We start from the raw sequence: 18,732 nt of genomic DNA on the forward strand, positions 1-18,732 counted from the left end.
CAAAACTTCTTTCCAGACAAAATTGGTTTGTGCTCTTTTTTTTCCCTTTTTTTTGTGCTTTTTTTCTTCTTTTTGTATGCTATTTTCCTTTGGGTTTTTGTGCTTTTTGCCCTTTTTTTGGTTGGTTTTGTTATGGTTTGTTTTTCAAAAGGGATATTGGGAAGAAAACACTTCCTTTTACTGGACCAAAGACATATATTGCAAGCATTGATTTTATCTTCTCTAGAATCTTGAAATAGAAATAGTAGCAGATTTCCTTGGGCCTCAGTTGAAGGAGTAGGTTCTTCTATAGAAGAGTTTTATCCTGGTCACCACCAAAAAAAAGCCAAAACCCTTGGAACATTCAGCAAGGCTGCAGCTTGCTTGAAAGACAGGATAAACTCATGGCATTATGTTTTCCATGCATGGGTTTGATTTTTCCCCCCCTGCCAAGTGGTGAGACATGGCAAAGGGCTGTTCTCCCTCAGTTACTGCTCTTCTTCTTTCCTCATTCACAGCATTCTGCCAAAATCCTGCTCTTGCTTCTTCTCTAGTGCAGCATAATGGGAGCCTCGAGATTCTGTCTGTCTTTCATTCTGTCTGTCTTTCATTCTGTCTGTCTTTCATTCTGTCTGTCTGTCTGTCTGTGTTTCTCCTAAATCCTGGTTCTCCTTCAGGTTTGTCAGGGAACGGAATGTTGAATCTGTTACAATGAAGCCCTGACACTCAGAAGAATACTAAATAGACCAACTAAATGATTCTTTTATTAACTGATACTTACAGTTGCTTTGACACACTAGTGTCCCTGAATTTTTTATAAGAAAAAGAAGCATGAGACTACAAGAAGTGGACGTTCAAGTTTTTGCAAAAGAAAACAGATGATGTTTTTTGTATGTTTTTTTCCTTTTCAATCTTTGGAGGTTTTCCTTTGCTTTTTTTGTAGTTAAAAAAAAAAAAAACTTGCTATGTCAGGGTAGTGGACAGGAGAAATGGTTAACTTTTGACTAACCTAAAGTGAAAGAACTTAAGGCATCTCATCCTTTTCCACACAGCAGTTTGTTATTGTAGTACACCCTCCATTCATTGGATTCCTGCTTGATTCCACCTTGTCCTTTCATTGCTTCATTAGTTGTCACTACAGCTGAAGAATGGGCATCAACAGCTGAATCACTTTCAAAATGTGAATTTGATCATGCAGCTATATGATATAGCTGATGCCACTGAGGTCTTTTACAAGTCCACTTTTTGAGAGTCGTGATCTGTTGTGTCTTGGTTCTTGAAAACAGTTTATGAAATGCAGAGAAAATAATTGCTTCTGTAGATAGATCTGGATGTGTCACACAACTTGCAGTTCTAGTTATTGTGCTGACTACTTCAGTACTGAATTAGTGATTTTTGTTAGTTTGTTTGCTGTTAAAGTCTGTGGTGCAAAAAGGGAAAAATTAATGAACTTTCTTGTTTCTTCAATAAAACAGGAGTACAGGGTTTTAAATATTTTATTTCTGCTTGTTTCTGCAGTAGAACATCAGAGTTCCAAGACAGGAAAATGCTGCATGTCAGAGCTAATGGTATAGCACAGAGTTTTTTCAGTTGAAGGAGACCTACAAAGATCATCTAATCCAACTGCCTGACCTCCTTAGGCCAGAATGATGTAAGCTATGGATGCATTAAAACATAGAAGGAGTGATTTAAAATGAAAGCAGGGAATTAAAATGAAAGGTCTTCAAAGAATTCCCTTCTTCCTTTCTGGGTGAAAACTTACAGTATTTACTTAGAACACTGAGCATGTATTCCATTAAAACCAGACAAAAGCTTGGTTTTACATGTCTGATAAGCCTGACATGAAAATAACCTGGCATTCTGTCATACCTTTTTTTTTTCTGAGAAATGGGATTTGCAGAAATTTCTCCTATTGCCTTTCTGCATCTTTCAGACTTTGCTGTCACAAAGAAGAGCACAATCCAATTCGAAGGAAAAAAAGGAAAACAATGTAATCTGAGAAAGAGATTTTGTTGATGTGAATAGGTAGCTGACCTTCTAGCCTGACAGTGATGAAATATGTCAAGTATGTCTCTCAAAATTTTAAAAGCTGTAAATCTTGGAAAAAAGATATACATGGAAATGGAGTTGCTTCCCCTGGAGTAAGCAAAGAGCTGAAACCTACTGTTCTGTCTTCATGTTTGTAGACTTTGTCTAGTGTTTGTGTAAAAAGAAAAAGAAATTCATACCAACTGTCCTAACGCAGATAACTGGAGGAGCAGGGTTTGTGGGTTCTCATCTTACTGACAAACTAATGATGGATGGCCATGAGGTTACAGTTGTGGACAACTTCTTTACGGGCAGGAAAAGAAATGTGGAGCACTGGATTGGTCATGAGAACTTCGAACTGATAAATCACGATGTCGTTGAGCCCCTGTACATTGAAGGTAGGTAGGCTCTGCTTTGGTATTTGCACTTTTTTGTGCTTTTCCCTTCTAAGTGTGTATGTGTCTTTAAAGAAATGAAATTTTTGCACTGAGTTCTGGGTTGATCTATGTAATATCTTTGTGCTTTGTTTACTGTTAGCCTATTTTCTGTGATCAGTATGGAGTAAGAGGTTCAGAGTACTTTTGTCATGGAAATTAGTTCTTTTCCAAGTGGATGGGAGGAAAGAGACCTTAGAAACATCCTGATGTGACTGATTTTGTGAGAATGCCAGATGGCAGTGGGTTGGTCTGCTGTCCCATGTGTTGTCGCACTTTCCTGTGTGCCTGGACAGGCTTACACACACAGAGTCTGTGGTCCGGATACTTCATGAACTGAAGTTTAATTTAGGGCTGCAGTTACCCAGACATGCATCCTGCAACTGTGTATGGTCAGTTGAGAGGAGATTAACTTTCCTTAGTCGCCTTTGGTGTCTTCTGTAGAAAACACTCCCACTTTAGGTACAGGCATTCTTCAACCTGTAGAGTTGGAAATTCAGCAGCACAGAATTTCCCTAGTTTTCAATGAAAAAACAAAAAAAAAATACACCAATCCTAAAGAAAGAAACAAACAAACGAACAAAAGTATGTTCTGCTTCAAAGTAGTGGCTCAACATCTAAAGTATCATAAACCTCAAACTATTGCACCAGATTTTAAGGCACCGTTAACGTTGTATTTGAGAGAGACATGCATTTATAGACTTCTGTGGGAGTATCTAACTATATAATGAGTCAGTGAAAGCATTGCTCAAATTACACTGCAGTTCTGGTGGGTGTGCTCCATCCTTTTAAAACTCTGTAGCAATGTACTTGTTCATTTTAAGGGAAAAAAAAAAAAACTGAGCAGTTTGGCTTTCAGTTTGTTTGTTTTAAATTCCTGCTGAATTCTAGTGGATGGAATTTCACAGGAAAAATCTTTAGTAGTTGCATCTCTTGTGTTATCGTGTTATGAATTCCTGGCAATACTACTGAAACAGTCCTGCAAAAACACGTGCTCCTACTCTGTTCTGACAATGCACTGGTTCAGTTACTGTGTGTTATTTTACTTCAAACTTCTCCTTCCACTGACAGGATAATAGAACAAGGATCTTATTAACTGACTCCAGGTGCTGGTAGCTCATACCTCAGCCAGTTCAGTTTGTCAGCTTTTCTGATCTTTTCCATGCATTACCTTCTTTCTGACTGATTACACGCGAGGCTTTCGCAGAGAATTGCCATCATTGCTAATACTGTTGCCCAGCTAACTAGGCACTACTGAATGGGAATTCTGAGATCCTCCAGCTACGTTTCCTATGGCCTATCTAATTAAGACACCAATTCCCTATTTAGTACTGGCAACTAATTATTACATGTTATTCAGTGGGTAGTTCATTGAATGTCTTTTCATCTTCCAACAGTGTAAATTGAAGCTGGCATGGCTAATTTTTAAAATAAAATTAACTTTCATACAGTAAGAACATGATAAAATTTTATTTCATTGCAGAGTTTATAGTCCAGTGAGGCAATGGGGGATAGTTTTTGGAAGAGATCAGCAAGTTGGCATGTAGATTAGATGCTTCTTTTCTTAGTCCCAGTTTCTCCTTTTTACTTGTAAATAGAAGTTGGAATGACTGTGAAGTCACAATAAAAAGTCGGTTTGCGTCTAAAGAATGTCTCTGTATTTTCTGTCCTGTTTAAACCAGGTTATATAAGGTTGTTTGACAGTTGAATTCCAGAGAGAATAATCAGTGCTTTTTTTCTGAAATAGACCTAATTTCTGGTCTAGAAAGAACGGTGCTTTCACTTTGGATATGGAAAAGTGAATTTAGTCTCAAGATGTGTAGCTGTCAGCTTCACAGTGATGCCTCTGCACAATCTGCCTTGGCTGTGTCATTATCTTTGATCCGTGACATGAAGTGGCACTCAGCATTCTTGGATCTCGATCTAGGTTGGCCAGAGACAATAATAAATCACCTAAACACACATTTTATTTTTTAGCCCTGGGACAACCATAGTTAACTCTAGTGCTGAATGTCTTTCTCCTCCTCTGCTAGGATTTAATTTGCTTTAGCATTTGGAAATGTCAGTGGGAAATGCACAAGTTTTCACGTGGTTTTTTTCAAGCAGAAGAAGAAGGGTTTTGAATTCTTTAGTGGAATGAAGGTAATTCAGGAATCTTGAAAGGTGAAAAATAGTAAAAGAAAAAAAAAGTCTGAAATGGCTATATTAACCCTTTTTTTCCTATTATAGTTGACTTCTGTGTTTTTAATGATATTTTCATTTCAGCCTAACCCTTATGTAGAGCTTAAATACACTATAAAATGGGCACTTTTTTGGTACTGCAAGACAATTTTTTTTCTGAAGGCTGGTCTGTAAAGAGAAGAATCTCTTACTCTTCTTTTTTGTATTATCGGGAAAAAAATACAGCAACCCACCTTTACTTACACCTTTACTTTTTCTGCCTCATTCTCTACATTCATTAATATTACAGGTTCCCCAAAGTAGTCACTTGAGAGCACTGTGGGTCATGTTCATACAAACCATAGTGTAAAGACACATAGATGTTAACTAGAGAACAAATGAGAATGAATGCTTGATCTGGTGTTACCGTGATCTACCCCACTTTAGGGTAATAGATAAAACTGCATTAGAAAATGCCAAAGGAAATTTTGTATTAAATAAATGTATGTTCTTAGTAATGCACTTGGTTTACATAGTGACTTGAGCATTAGTGCTGTCTTGGTTATACCCACCTTTGCATTAGAGTTGACTGTGTAGTATAAAGTAAGGGTTTGTTTCTATATAACTTCAAGCCACCAAAGTCTGTATTTCTACTATGAAATATTGTTATACTTGAATACATGTGTAAAAAAAAAAAAAAAAAAAAAAAACAAAAACCAAAACAACCAAACAAAAAGAACCCCAACCTAAAAACACAGATACATGTAAACAAACCAAAAATAACCCCAAAAATACACAACCCACCAAATCCCCCAAAAAACACACATGAAAAACCAAGGCACTTTCAAGGTGATGTCATAAGATGACACACAATCATTCCACAGAATGGACCCCTAAACAGGAACAAAATGCCTCTCAGTTTTCGGTCTCGAGATTCAGTTTTCAACTACCCCTAGGCACACACAGCAGTTGAATAAATCTGGAAGAAAACATCAGACAGGTATATGTAGCCCATATCCTTCTCCCACTGGTGTTTCTTCTTCCTGCTTCCTCAGCAACTTTTGGAAGCCTTAATCTTCTGTAAAATGATAGGTGCAAATTTCCTTCAAACTCAGCTACCTCCTGTATCTGAAAGATGTCCTCAGCTGAACTGTTTCACAATTCACAGGAACACACTTAGGCTTTGCATTTCTTTTTGGTTCCTTGGTAGTGTTGTTTGTTGATTTGTTTTTACCACACCTTTCACAAATTTGAAGCAAACACAGGCCTGAAAATGCCACAGATGCACAGTCAATGGTGGAAACAGTTGAGTCAGTTGAGTTGATTTCACTTCCCTAATCACAGGGAAGTGCACAGTATATTTTGAAAAATACTGTATAATACTTCTAAAATTGCAGTCTGTGGCAGCTGAAACTGCTGCCCAAACTCTTTTTGGGCAGAGTAGTGAAGAGTAGTTCCACTCTGATGCTCAAAAACTTTTTAAAACAAGTGCATGTGCACTACCTAAATAATATAAAATGAAATGAGAGAGAAGTGTAAGTGGTAGGTAATGATAAACCATTTTATCGCTCATGTTCTGAGATTAACTGATCTTCAGTTAACTAAAGCTGTTTGGTTTTGGTCTTGGTTTGTTGTTTTGTTTTAATTCTTAATGCCAGCAGTCCAGTTTCTGGAAAAACATTTCTTAAATGCTGGCTCTAATTTCTGTGACTGTTGTGAACACAAAGGTAGTTTTGGGTCTTTCAACTTCCACTGAAAAAGCTTTTAAAATGATTTAATAAAAACGCATTTTGCAAGTTGAGAGACATGCTGTAAGCATGTGATAGATATAGTTACAATGATAATGGCTTTCAGAGTTTTCAGGAGGTGTTGTAGTTGCTAGTTACACACATAGGTAAGTAAAATAACATTTATAGAATTTTATTAAATCATTTGCTTGACTGGGACTAAAGAAAGCCTTTATTTTTAAAGACTTTGCTGGCTTGTGGGTCCGAGTTGATTTTTAAGGCTAAGACCAGCAGTCTCACAAAATTGGTCAAAAGAATAGTCTGTAGCCTTCTTGTGAATAAGATCCTTCCAGAAATCAGGATGGTAACATTTTACTTAAGAGTGTTCTACAGTATCCCAGAATGGTTCAGTCTTCAGGTAATTTAAAGCACATACAAATACAAGCAGAAGGAGTGTCTTAAAGCTTTTTTTTTTGCTTCCATACTTCCCAGATTTTTCCCTTCCTAGACTTTGTTCTTGATGCTTAACACATTCAGCTTCCTGGTTTTAAATTGTATGGTCAGGAAAGTTTATGGCAAAGCAGAGGGTAACATATGCTACTTTATTTTGTTTGTCCAGAGCCAAGTGCAGTGGTGACTTGATCTTGGTCTCTCCAAAACTGCTCCAGTATGAGCAATATGGTAAATCTTTATGAAGTTATTCCAGTTTGCTTGACATTACAGACAACATTTTTAGCATCAGGGAAATGAACTTGTATTTGTAGTCCTTTTCAGTTAGGGCGACAGAAATGTCTCACTTCACTGTGTCAGCTTCTCTGGCCTGACCTCCAGTAATGAAATTGCCACAGCTGCTGTTTTTACAAGAAAAGTCCATATGTTCAAGCTGTAGAAACTTATTTGTATGCTTCTGGTCAAAGCTTTTCTGCTCAGTACTTCCCGACTAGAAAATATAGTGATGGATGCAGGTGCTTAGTGGACTTAGTGACCCGTTTAGTCCTTTCTGGGGCCATGACATGTTGAAGGCAGAAATTGAAGATGAAGGTCATTTCCTGTCATACGAAAGGTGGTAGATTTCTCCCTTACCATTCACTTAGGAAGCATGGAGAACACATGCACTATTAGGGCTAGAAAATAAAGATGGTATGAAGGACAGTAGTTTTATGGCAGTATTTTGTAGGAGTGGTTTTACTAATTGTTCTTGTTTAGCATTAAGGAAAACACAAGATTGAATGTTTGTGTCCAAATTTAGGTCTTGCAGATTCCATGTATGCTAAACTTTAGGGAGGTTTTTTTTTTTAGCTTTTCACGTAGACAAACATTAGTTGCTGTTTATCTTGCAATATGTTACTTAAACTTTATGTTGAGCACAGTCTTCTGTATTTGCCTCGGTGTACCTTGCGTGCCTGGCTTGAATGTTTATGCCAGCTTCTGTGTCTGTGCTATTTTGAAATTAATTTGATTTCTTGTTTTTGCCTTTTTTTTCAGTAAAATTGTAACATAACAAATTTGTTTAATATTTCTTTATCACTAGTCTACCATCCTATCCTTGGTAAACTACTTGCTGCTGTGTTCACAGTGGTTTACACAGTTCTAGTGCCCCATGTGAGTTACACACAAAACTTGCAGAATTTTATTGTTATCATTTTTTCTTCTGTTGTGGTCCTTAACGTAACGCTTTGCACACCTGTTCGCACGGTTATTTTCAAACAGTTGCACTATGGCTTCAATTGCAAAGCTAGCTCAGGTCGTCTTATTAAATGTTGTAAAACTTCTTTCTTTACTTCATGTAACAAGGAAGAGTTGTGGAGGTCCATTACTGGATGTATTTCTTTCTGTCCTTCAGTAGATACTGTCCCAGGCACCCAAACAGCTGATCCTTTGAAAAGCTGTAGCTTGGATTGCTTTCCACAGTTCTGGCTGAAACAAGAGTTAAGTTGCTTGCTATCTTAAATAACTGTTAGCTTTGTGCTACAACACACGAGGTTGTCAGCCAAGCTGGGTAGATGGCTTTGTCTAGCTGGCCTGCTGAAATTCTGAGGTCGAAAAAAAAGTACGTATTTTACAGACCTGACAGTTAATAAATAGAGGGAAGGTGGAATGAGAAATAATTATTCTTGTTTCAGCATTGTCATCTTGATGGATCAAATATGATAAGCTTGTGGTAGAAACTTTTCACCCTACTGAAATGTCCAGCATTCTCTAAATGTTTTGGAAAAACTGATGTTTTTCGTTGATCTGAGGCTTGATATACTAAAGAGTCCTTCCCAGGCAAGAGAAAAAGGTCTTGCAGCTGCCTAGTTGCCTATCCTTCTGATCCAGAAGACAGCCATCTGACTCTTGGCAAATGCCCATATTCTGTCTCTCTGCCAGTTCTGCTTTTGCTGAACCTTCTCCATACAGGGGTAGATTTTTGCCTTTATGCATGGGGGAAAAGTACCTTGAGGCAAATGAGACAGGCAAGACTGTACCTTTGGCAAGGAAAACCTTGTTTTTCCCCCAGCTCTTTCTCTTTGTTTCATTTAAAACAATTGCTGGCTGGGAAACAAAAAGAAGAATGAAGGACTAAAAGGTGGAGACTGCTTTCTTTCTTGCTTTCTAGCTTTCTTTTTCACTGTTTCTTACACTTAGTTTCATGTTTAAAAATAAGTGAATAAACTTGAAGATTATAAGGAATTTTTGGGGTTTTGTATTTTATACGCGTTGGTTTCTAGCTAAAAGTTATATGGCCACTTGGATAATCACAGGCCTAGCTGTATTCTTGTGGAGCAAAAGGAGTGGTAGATTTTTGACCTTTTGTATCTGAATTGCCACACACCATTAAAGGAACCATTCCTGTATGAGCTGCTGTGTATCAAAAATTAGCAATATTTTAAAAAACCCAAAGAAACCGCAAAACAAAATAAAATTAAGTGGGTGGAGAGGGAGGCAGGAAAGAGTTCCTTTCTGCTTTGACAGATTAGAATTGGGCAGTAAAATTACTAACAGACCAAAATGCTTTTGAAGTGACATTTTCTCTTTGCAAAAATTCTACCACAGCTGGTTGAAAACTAGATTTAGAAAGGGTTGTGTAGGAATAGGTAGAAAGAAACAGCATAAAACTTAGATCAGAGTTCAGCTTTGAGTCGGCTATAGATGACTTCAGGTATTGCTTTGTTCATTTTTCTGCACCACTGTGCTTGAGTTACCTGCTGCTTGCAAGCATCAGTCAGCATCTTCACTGAGCATTCCTTTTGCCAGCTTCCAGTCTAGTCCTTGTCTTTGGTTTCATGACAGTACCATGCTGTGGGAAGGGGATACTTATATTCAGAAGCAAAACTTGAGGCAGTCACTTATTTTATTCATATTCAGAACTCATCTGTAGGAAGTGTGTGAAAGTTCAACAAACCAGTTAAAATTTACCCTACGCTACATTTTTGCATTATTTCCCCAGCACAAAGTTTGATTCCAGTTTTACTCACTGCTTAAGCTTACAGTGTCAACTGGGACCTAAGTAAGGAGTAGTTATTCCATGTCACACTTCATCATGCAGAACAATTAACTAGCTTCATGTTGCAGACAGACTCCTAAAAGTTTCAGCTGCATTAGCAATATAGGCAGGGCTTGGAATTGAGCATGAGCTGGGAGCTTTCTTCCTCCAGCTCTTGCTGCATCAGGCAGTCTTTGGATGCTATTGGTGTTGCTATTACAGGTGCCTTGTGTGACAAACTCTCTCTTGATGCTGCACCAGAGTTGATAGTGGTTGGATGTACTGCTTCCTGATCATTCAAGAACAGATGTAAATACCAGACAATCTGCTACATGAAATTTTACTTCTCTGTACCTTTTTATGTGAGAATAAATACTCACCAACATTACACATCTGCCAAAACTGTCTCTCTCTAGCTTTCTGGGCTGTTTTGACATCTTCTAGGCAGCTATTTATCCCTGCTCTGGAGATAAACAGCTGTAGATCAAAGAGAGCATGGTAACATACAAGTAGATACATTTTGTGGCATCTGCATGAGCATACTGTCAAATATCATTACTCTGTCAAGACAGTAAAACTTAGAGTGATAATCATGCAGATTGCCTTAGGTGCTTATCCTATCTTTATGTTGATAGTTAATTGGGCGAGATATGACTTGAAATAATTTCTCCTTATTTTGGTCACTACTGACATTGTGAGCTTAATCAGTGAATAAAATGTAATCATAAATTATTTTGCAGGCTTTGTTGTCTTGCAGCAATAATGCCAGGCTGCAGTATGGGGCAAACTTTGAAAAGCTTCCTACAGATGATCCAGTGTGTGCTTATCCAAGCTATGTTACATAGAAGTCAGGAGCTGAGCTTGCCCAGTAGACAATAGACACAACAATTAATCTAGAAAAACTTAACTTATATACAAGCACACTTCATTAGGGATTCAGAAAGAAAGTAGGTTGCCAATGTTGCTGGTATTTTTAAAGCATTATTACCAGAACACATCTTAAAAAGGATGTAATGTTTTAATGTAAAGGAAATGCTTGTGCTTGGAAGACTTACCTACTTTTCATTTTTTCATTGCTCAATAGACTGTTGAAAAGTAAGGGATGACTTTCACATGGATAATTCAAGCCACTTATATATGCTCTTGCCCTATTACACTGCTTTTTCTTAATATATATTAGAAGTTGGAAAGCAAAGGTTTGTGTACTTGCTTTATCAAATGAAATTTGATAATTGGGAAGGATGGGAAGTCTTCAACAGGAAGCACATTCCTCTAATATTTCAGTGTTCTCACCTAGTTGAAAGCAGGTGATAACTTCATAGTTGATATTTTATTTTTTCATATAGGGGTAGGACAAGGGGAAATGGCTTTAAGCTGTAGAAGGGTAGGTTTAGATTAGAAGTAGGAAACAGAATCTCTGCTGTGAGGGTGGTTAGGCACTGGAACAGGTTGCCCAGAGAAATTGTGGATGCTCCATCTGTGAAAGTGGCTGGATGGGGCTTTGATCAGCCTGGTCTAGTGGAATGTGTCCCTGCCCATGGCAGGGTGGTGGGAACTAGGTGTTCTTTAAGGTGTCTTCCAGCTCAAACCATTCTGAATTTTTTTTTCCCTACTAGATATAACTCACAGCTTGTGCTGTTTAAGCAAGTATAGTTGTATTTAAATGGAGAAAAAGAAAATTTTATTTTGTTTCTGTTTTTTTTTCTTTGAAAGTCAGGGATGCTTCTACCCTGTTTTAAGTACGAAGAGTAATTTCAAACTGGAGGAAGAAGTTCATTATGTCATTGATACTGTGAAAGTTAAAGCCCCCAGCAGAGGGCTAAGAGAAATCAATATGTGGTCAAAATAAAAATATTTTTTAATGGTGTGATTAGCTACTGCTTTTTAATAATAAAACACCTAAAAGGTGTAGTTAAAAGGAAAACGTTTGTTTGACCAGTAGTGTTCTGTTCTAGGGCAAGACAGTCTTATGCCACACAATATTTTCTTCTGTCAGAATAGCAGCTAGCCTTGACTTCTCCAGCTTTTTTCTGATTTCAATGTCGAGTCTTCTTAAAAAAATAAACAAAACAAACAAACTTTTCCTTTGAAACACAAAGGAGTTGTTTTCCCTTTCATTTGTTGGGCTATTCTAATTATTTCATTACCTTTTGATTGCTTTTCTTGAATGGCCTTGGTGTGGGGGATTTAGTCTTTCTTAAACATCACATCTCTCATTTGAGTTTACATCTAAATTTTTCTTTTGCAGTTACTTATCTATGGGTGGGGTTTTTTACATAGTTCTGGCTTGCTGTGATTCAAGTTACATAGACAACAGAAAGCCATTTACATATTTACAACATGAAATGAAAGGCTTGCAGGTTGAGCTTTTGAATATCAGATACTGCCTATGAAAATGAATCCAGTTTTCATTGCTTTGTTTTTATTATAATTTAACAAAAATATCTTTGTTTCCAACAGTCTTTTGTTTCTAATACCTCCAACCTTCAATCATGTCAGACAATGAGTTTCAACTAGTGCTAATTGTATTTCATGACAGGGAGTGGAGGAGTGTGCTGAAATCTCTGTACTGAGTTTTTGGTTTGTGTGTTTGTTTTTTTAATTAAAGCTAAAATGCTGTATTATCCAAAGCATTGCATATACATAATAAAAATAACAGGGAAAAAACCCCAAAAGTTGCATACTTGTATCTTGCCATATATATTTAATGTATAAATGCCCACTAATGTTTTGTTGACAGATGGTCTAGAAATAAAAATACAGTATTTAATTTTCCCAAAAAGTCTTTCATCATATTGAAAAAATGCTTCTACCATTTTTGCTTCACAGTCTATTTAGAAAAAGCTTGTAGCCACTTAAAAACCTGAGGGTAACAGAATGTTGCAAATACTTTTCCAGCTTCTAAACATTTCTGAAGTATAAGTGGAAAGTGTGAACACCAACACAGACATCTATATCCATGTCAACAGTGTTGATATATTACATTATGCTCTAGGGTTTTTTTACTAAAAATTAAGTTTTTCTTACAGTTACAACAGGTTTGTGTACATATCATCTGTAGGTATCAATACAGGAAGTGCTGAGTTCCAGTGCTAGGAAATGCACAAAGGAATATTTGTTTCTTGACTTTAATGCTTTCTCATTTAATATGTTATGTGGGAAAATAATAATTCTGTCCCTTCCATTTTTCTGTAGTGGACCAGATCTATCATCTAGCATCTCCTGCTTCTCCTCCAAATTACATGTATAATCCTATAAAAACATTGAAGACCAACACTATTGGGACATTAAACATGCTGGGTAAGTGGAATTTTTTTTATTACTTAACTTGGTTAGTCATATAATCCCAAGTGAGTTGCTGGGGAGAGGGGAGGATGAAGCAAATGAGTTGAACATTTTAAAAAGTTGTTTCTTTAAGCAAAATAAGGTTGGGGTTATTTTTACCCTCTTTGAAGATTTTTGTCCTTTTCCTATAAATATGTCTGCAGATGAACACTGGCAACATGGCTGTCAAAGCACAAGAACTTTGTGCCTGTGAGTTGGCTATGGAGTGTGCAGTAATTACAGAAGTCATCAGAACAATTAAGAGCATGGGATTTTATAGCACATTTGTGCTCATGACTGCAGTTTTCACTTTGGTGACTGTGGGACATTCCCACGGTTACCATAAGTGACTGTTCCTTTCCACCTCAGCAAACATTGAACTAGGTGGAACTGCACTGGTTCTGTAGACTCCACACATCAGGAGTACTGCACCCTCTTGTGCATGCTTTGGCTGACAAATTCTGAAAGAGTGTTTAATGTCTAGCTTCATGGTGAATAATTACATGGCAATGTTTTCAGCTTTGTCTGTTAGTTTTGATGGTGGGAATGGATCTGTGAAAAGAAGACCTCAAGCCTTTGCTGCTTTTTCCTCCCATCTTTGTGCCATGTGGTATATGATGCAGACTGATCTGTGTGTCAGTGATCCTAACAGTTGTTACGAGTCTGAAAAACTCCTGGGCATTAGCACAGCTGAGTTTCTTGAGTGATACTCTATCGAGTGCAGTTCAGAGAATTAAGTGATTTAGAAGCTATAGAGGTACCAGAATGGCATAGGTGAGAGATTTGTTTGATTTGCCATGCCAGCTTGAAGACCAGAAAGCCTCTGAAATGGAATACAGAATAATCTCGAGTGGTAGGTAGGACCAGCCAAGCAGTTTAAAAGGGCATAATAAAGGAGAAATGATTGATTTTTGTCCTGTAACATGTTATTCTGTATAAGTTTTTTTACATAGCTTGTCTTTAATCTATGTAAAGAAGGACTTGGTAATCATAATATACTATGTTGTTTCACAATCCTGCTTTCCTAAGTGGAATGCTTCCTTGGCCTTTATTTAGGTTGTAATAAATTAAGTTCTTGGATCTTGATTCAGTGTAACTGCCTAGTCCCAGAAGCAAACACGTCACATGCAGGTGCTGCTCTGCTGTTTCTTAAGTTTTCTAGTTTGGAAGTGGGAGCTGTGGATGTGATTTACAGCTAAATTTGCCTAGTGAGAAAAATCAAATTCTCTTTAAAAACATGTAAAACAGGATCACCCTAAAACAGCTAACATGAGTGAAGGGTTCTTGCACTTACTGTAATTATGTTCTTCTTTCCCCATTGCCCAAAATCTAGGTTTAGCTAAACGTGTTGGAGCACGGCTGCTGCTGGCCTCTACATCAGAGGTTTATGGAGGTAAGAAGATTAAAACAATAATTAGAGCTATTCAGATATGACTGTGTAAAAGGGTATTTACACATCTTTTGTCAGATACCAGAATGATAGATTTTCGTCACTGCCTTAGCTTGCTTTTTTATGAGATGTTCTTCTTACGGTTTAAAATATGAGAAGGGCATTTACAGTGCTTGCTTTATGTTTCTAGTTAAGAGCGGTGGCAGGAGACTTGGGTTGTTTTCTGTACCTTTCCCATGTCCTGGTTTAGGTCTCTTTTTCCAAAGGGCTTGTGGGAAATTGAGTGTTGTACTTTAAAGTCCAGATGCCATAATGAAAACCTGAGAAGAAAGATCATTTCAATAGTAAATATGTGTATCTTTTTCCCATCACACAGGAATTGTATTGTTAAGATTTAGTAATTGCCCTGGTGTGTAAGAGACGAGGATAGAACCTCCAAGCTAAGAAAATACTGGTCGTGCATGCAGATTCTTCTGGTGTCTCTTAAAATGTAATATTTGGCAGTGCTCTCAGTCTTCCTCTTACTGGTAGAAGTGAAGGAGTGAAAGAATGATGGGTAGAGTGGTGATTGGATGCAGCAAGACTCCTTAGTACTTCCTTGGGTGTGTAACAGACCCTGTGCCTGCCAGAGAAACTTCCTTCTGTTCTGAACTATTGCATAATTGATAATAGCAGTCTTGCAAGATTATTGGAGATGCACAAGCACAGTACCCTGCTTAAGGGGAATAGATTAGAGAGTCTTGGTTATAAAGAACAAACAAGTGAACAAAAAATGGTCACCTGTGTTACAAGATACAAAGCCTTGTGAGCAGAATGTGAGGAAGGACAAAGAACACACCTCCAGGTGTACACTTTTGGTGGAGCAACTTCGGTCAAGAAGATTCAAAGTAAATGACCAAGCAATCATCACTAAGATGATTGGCCAGCCAAAGTGGCTTGAGCATGTACAGTGTTCCTACTGCCTCCCAAGCCTTAGATTATCCACTGTCAAGCTCTACAGAGAAAAATGGTAGCCCCAAGGACTCTTCTGTAACTGAACAAGCTCTCTTCTGGAGTATTTCCCTTCCCACAGCATCTTTTCAGGCCCTTTTAAGATTGCTATGGGCTTTCATAATCATGTAAAACTTCTATGCATTTACCATTGCTCCGTGGCTTTCATATGGCACAAATGCATCCATTATCACATCTGAGCAGCATAAAATCAGGAAGGTTTAATCAGAACTGACTGTCAAGGTTGTTTCAAAAATTAGCTTTCAACACTAGGAAGTTCTGTAGTAATGTATGCAAACTTCAAACCTGGTAGAAATTATACCATCCTAAAGACAGCAAAGGGGGAAATTTAACCAAGTGTTTGTATTTTTTTCAAGCATCTAAAGCACACACCATCAAGCTTCCTAGGTGGCTGTTGTTTGTTTTTTATAATCAAGAACTTCTATACTGGATCAAAGCAAAGGATTGTCTAGCCTGATGATTGATAGCACAGTGATAGCTAGTAAAAATGCTTAGGGTAAAACAGAAGAAATGTAAGTACCTTGTGGTACATCACTCATGTCTTTTTAAGAAATGCAGTACATCTCTATTTTCTCCATTTTTCTTTCCTTGTTTCCTATTTTATGAAATTTGAATATGCTTTACTTTCGTACGTAACCTATAATGCCTCCTACATGACTGCTGCCTACATAACCCGTAATGTTTCCTCTGAAGCACATTAGGTAAAAATCATATTTATGCCCTTGAGGTAGTCTGTCTTTGCAGAGAGGAGTTGAATTTAACCCTCTGTTCACACACTCTTAGGGAAAGCAGTTGCTGACTGTTGTTTGCTTGTACTTAAAGAGCTTTCATCTTCTGTTACTGCCATTTTCATGGTGCCAGTGATTGCACTTTTAAGAAATTGTGGTCAAATTTAAGATTTTTTAAAATTCAGAATTCAGAGACAAGCCGTGCTGACTTCTATAACACAAATACTCTACTGAAAGTTTTGTCATATATAGTCATCTTTTGATATATCATAATCTAAGGTGTTTTTTTTCCCCCGTAGATCCTGAAGTTCACCCTCAAAATGAGGATTACTGGGGCCATGTGAATCCAATAGGTCCAAGAGCCTGCTATGATGAAGGAAAGCGGGTTGCAGAGACCATGTGCTATGCATACATGAAGCAGGTATTAAACTTGAATCAGATTTGGTGGTTTTTCTGTAATTATTGAAGGCCAGTGTATGGCAAAACTGGAATATGTGTATTTAGGGGTAGGAGGGCAAAAGAGAACATATTGAGTAGGAACACTTACTCTGTTGTGGCAAAATCTGTTTTCTTTAATGGGAAGGTTTTATTGCTCCTATCTATTTTGTGTTTTCAGATGAGCAGTCTTCTTGTAGAAAATGTGCTTTAGTCTCCTTTGTAGGTATAATATGTCTTTCAGGATAGTAAATACTTTTCAGACAGATTAAACTGAGGTGACCTTACTGTGCTGAGAAGTCAGTGGGGCTGAATAGGGCCATTACTGATAAATGTGGAATGTTGAAGAAGCATAATCAAAATCAGAATGTACAGGTAAGAATGTGGAAGGTCTTCAGTGAGTATTTATATAGAAGCAATGTATTTTAAGCACTTTAGAAAGGTCTTAAAATTATGTAGATATAAACACAGAACTTAATGAAAGATATGAATACCTAGCTATGTAATGCCTGTTTACAAAGACAGTAACACGAAGATAAAAATGCAATTTAAAATATGTTTGGGAAATTATACATGCCAGTTTCCTTGGGTTTCATAACCAGCAAGTAGAAACTCATCATTAACTAACATAGCATTGGCTCTTTACCTGTATGTAAATCTTGCTTAATTGTGGTTCGGTTAGGCTCTGAGAGACTATTTAATTAACAAATGTGGCACACTAAAGAAAATAGTATCAGTATTTCTTGTTATTTGCAGCCTTAATGTACAAAACTATAGATCAAACATAGGATATTCCATAGAATTTTAAACCTTTAAATTATAAAATTCTAAATGCTTTTATAAACCTTGAAAACAGAATCAAGCTGAAGTGATAAGACTTTAGAGATGGTGTTTTAGTATAGAGATTGTAGTAATTTTGTCTTATCTCTTCTACCAGACAGAGAAGGCAGAGATTCTGTCTCCTTTGTTCTCTTTTAAATCATTTAAGGTCCAACAATGTGATAGTGCTCTTGTCCAGGCTGCTCAATATTTCACTGTAGCAGAATATTCCTTGTCAGTCTGGAAATCCATTTGCAGTTAAAGATTGCAGTTTTTATGAGAAATTCTCGTGCTGTAGGGTGTTGCATTTTTTTTGCAGGTTTGTGATATGCACTGCAGCATTCTTTTAGAAGGGCACGAGCTGGTAATTTTTAAAATCATGGGCTGTATCTTAAAACCACAGGATGAGTCATGATAGCATCTCATAAATTTTATGCAGGATTTGCAATGAATAGTTAAGGTTTGTAGGGTGGAACTGCAGTGCACACATGCATTAAGTAAAAACTCATAATGCATATGAGCTCTCTATCCTAGGGGCAGCTCTGTGACATATTTCCTGTACTTTATTATGGGTTAGTGAAGTCTGCCCATGTTCATGAAGCTTGTCCTATGTTCAGATATATTTTGAAATACTGTTGCGCTGGTGTGGGGGAAGAGAGGGGTGGGTAGTGTTTAGATGATAATGCTGTTATTAGTGGAGTAAATCGTTTGCTAGTGGGAAGGTCTGATTTCCTCTGTGCAAATAAGCATTGTGTTTTTAAGAGTATTTTCAGTAGGAGTGACCTAGCTCCAAACAGTAGGATTTGCAGTATTTCAGGCTAAAATATTTCCAGAATCTCTCAGCTTCAATAAAAAGAAGAAACAGGCAAAGTTATTTTGCATTTTTTGGTCATTTATTACAAAGATTCCCATCTTTATGCACATTGCCAGGTACCTTAGACACCTAATAGTGTTTCCAAAAAATGTGAAGTGAAACTAAACTTCAACGTTATACTTCCAGACAGCCTGTTTGAATCCGAACGGTTTTTGAATCTAGTCAAAGTTGACTGTTTGCTGTTGTCAGAGTTCCTCAGTAGCCTGGCCTCACCAAGGCATTTTTGGTGCCTTCTTTTCTGCTGGCAGTGTTGTTTTGTTCACTTACTTTGACCCTATGAATTAAGTATTTCTTGACTTTATCACCTGAAAAAGCAATGGGAGGGCAGTTTCAGCATATAGTGTTGCAGTGTTACGT

General features: G+C 37.3%; 1 protein-coding gene across 3 annotated transcripts in view; it reads left to right on the top strand.

Annotated features, from left to right (window-relative positions):
- UXS1 (UDP-glucuronate decarboxylase 1) overlaps positions 1-18,732 on the top strand; it is a 57,347-nt gene that overhangs the window by 23,233 nt on the left and 15,382 nt on the right. The window contains exons 6-9 of one of the 3 annotated variants that reach the window (XM_069005084.1): positions 2,225-2,405; positions 12,990-13,094; positions 14,452-14,511; positions 16,547-16,668. In XM_069005084.1, coding sequence (XP_068861185.1) covers positions 2,225-2,405; positions 12,990-13,094; positions 14,452-14,511; positions 16,547-16,668 — 468 coding nt within the window. The remainder of the gene's footprint in view (positions 1-2,224; positions 2,406-12,989; positions 13,095-14,451; positions 14,512-16,546; positions 16,669-18,732) is intronic. The other 2 variants (XM_069005092.1, XM_069005101.1) reach the window with 2 other exon arrangements.

Source organism: Aphelocoma coerulescens, chromosome 1, assembly GCF_041296385.1.
Source record: "Aphelocoma coerulescens isolate FSJ_1873_10779 chromosome 1, UR_Acoe_1.0, whole genome shotgun sequence".
NCBI lineage: Eukaryota > Metazoa > Chordata > Aves > Passeriformes > Corvidae > Aphelocoma > Aphelocoma coerulescens.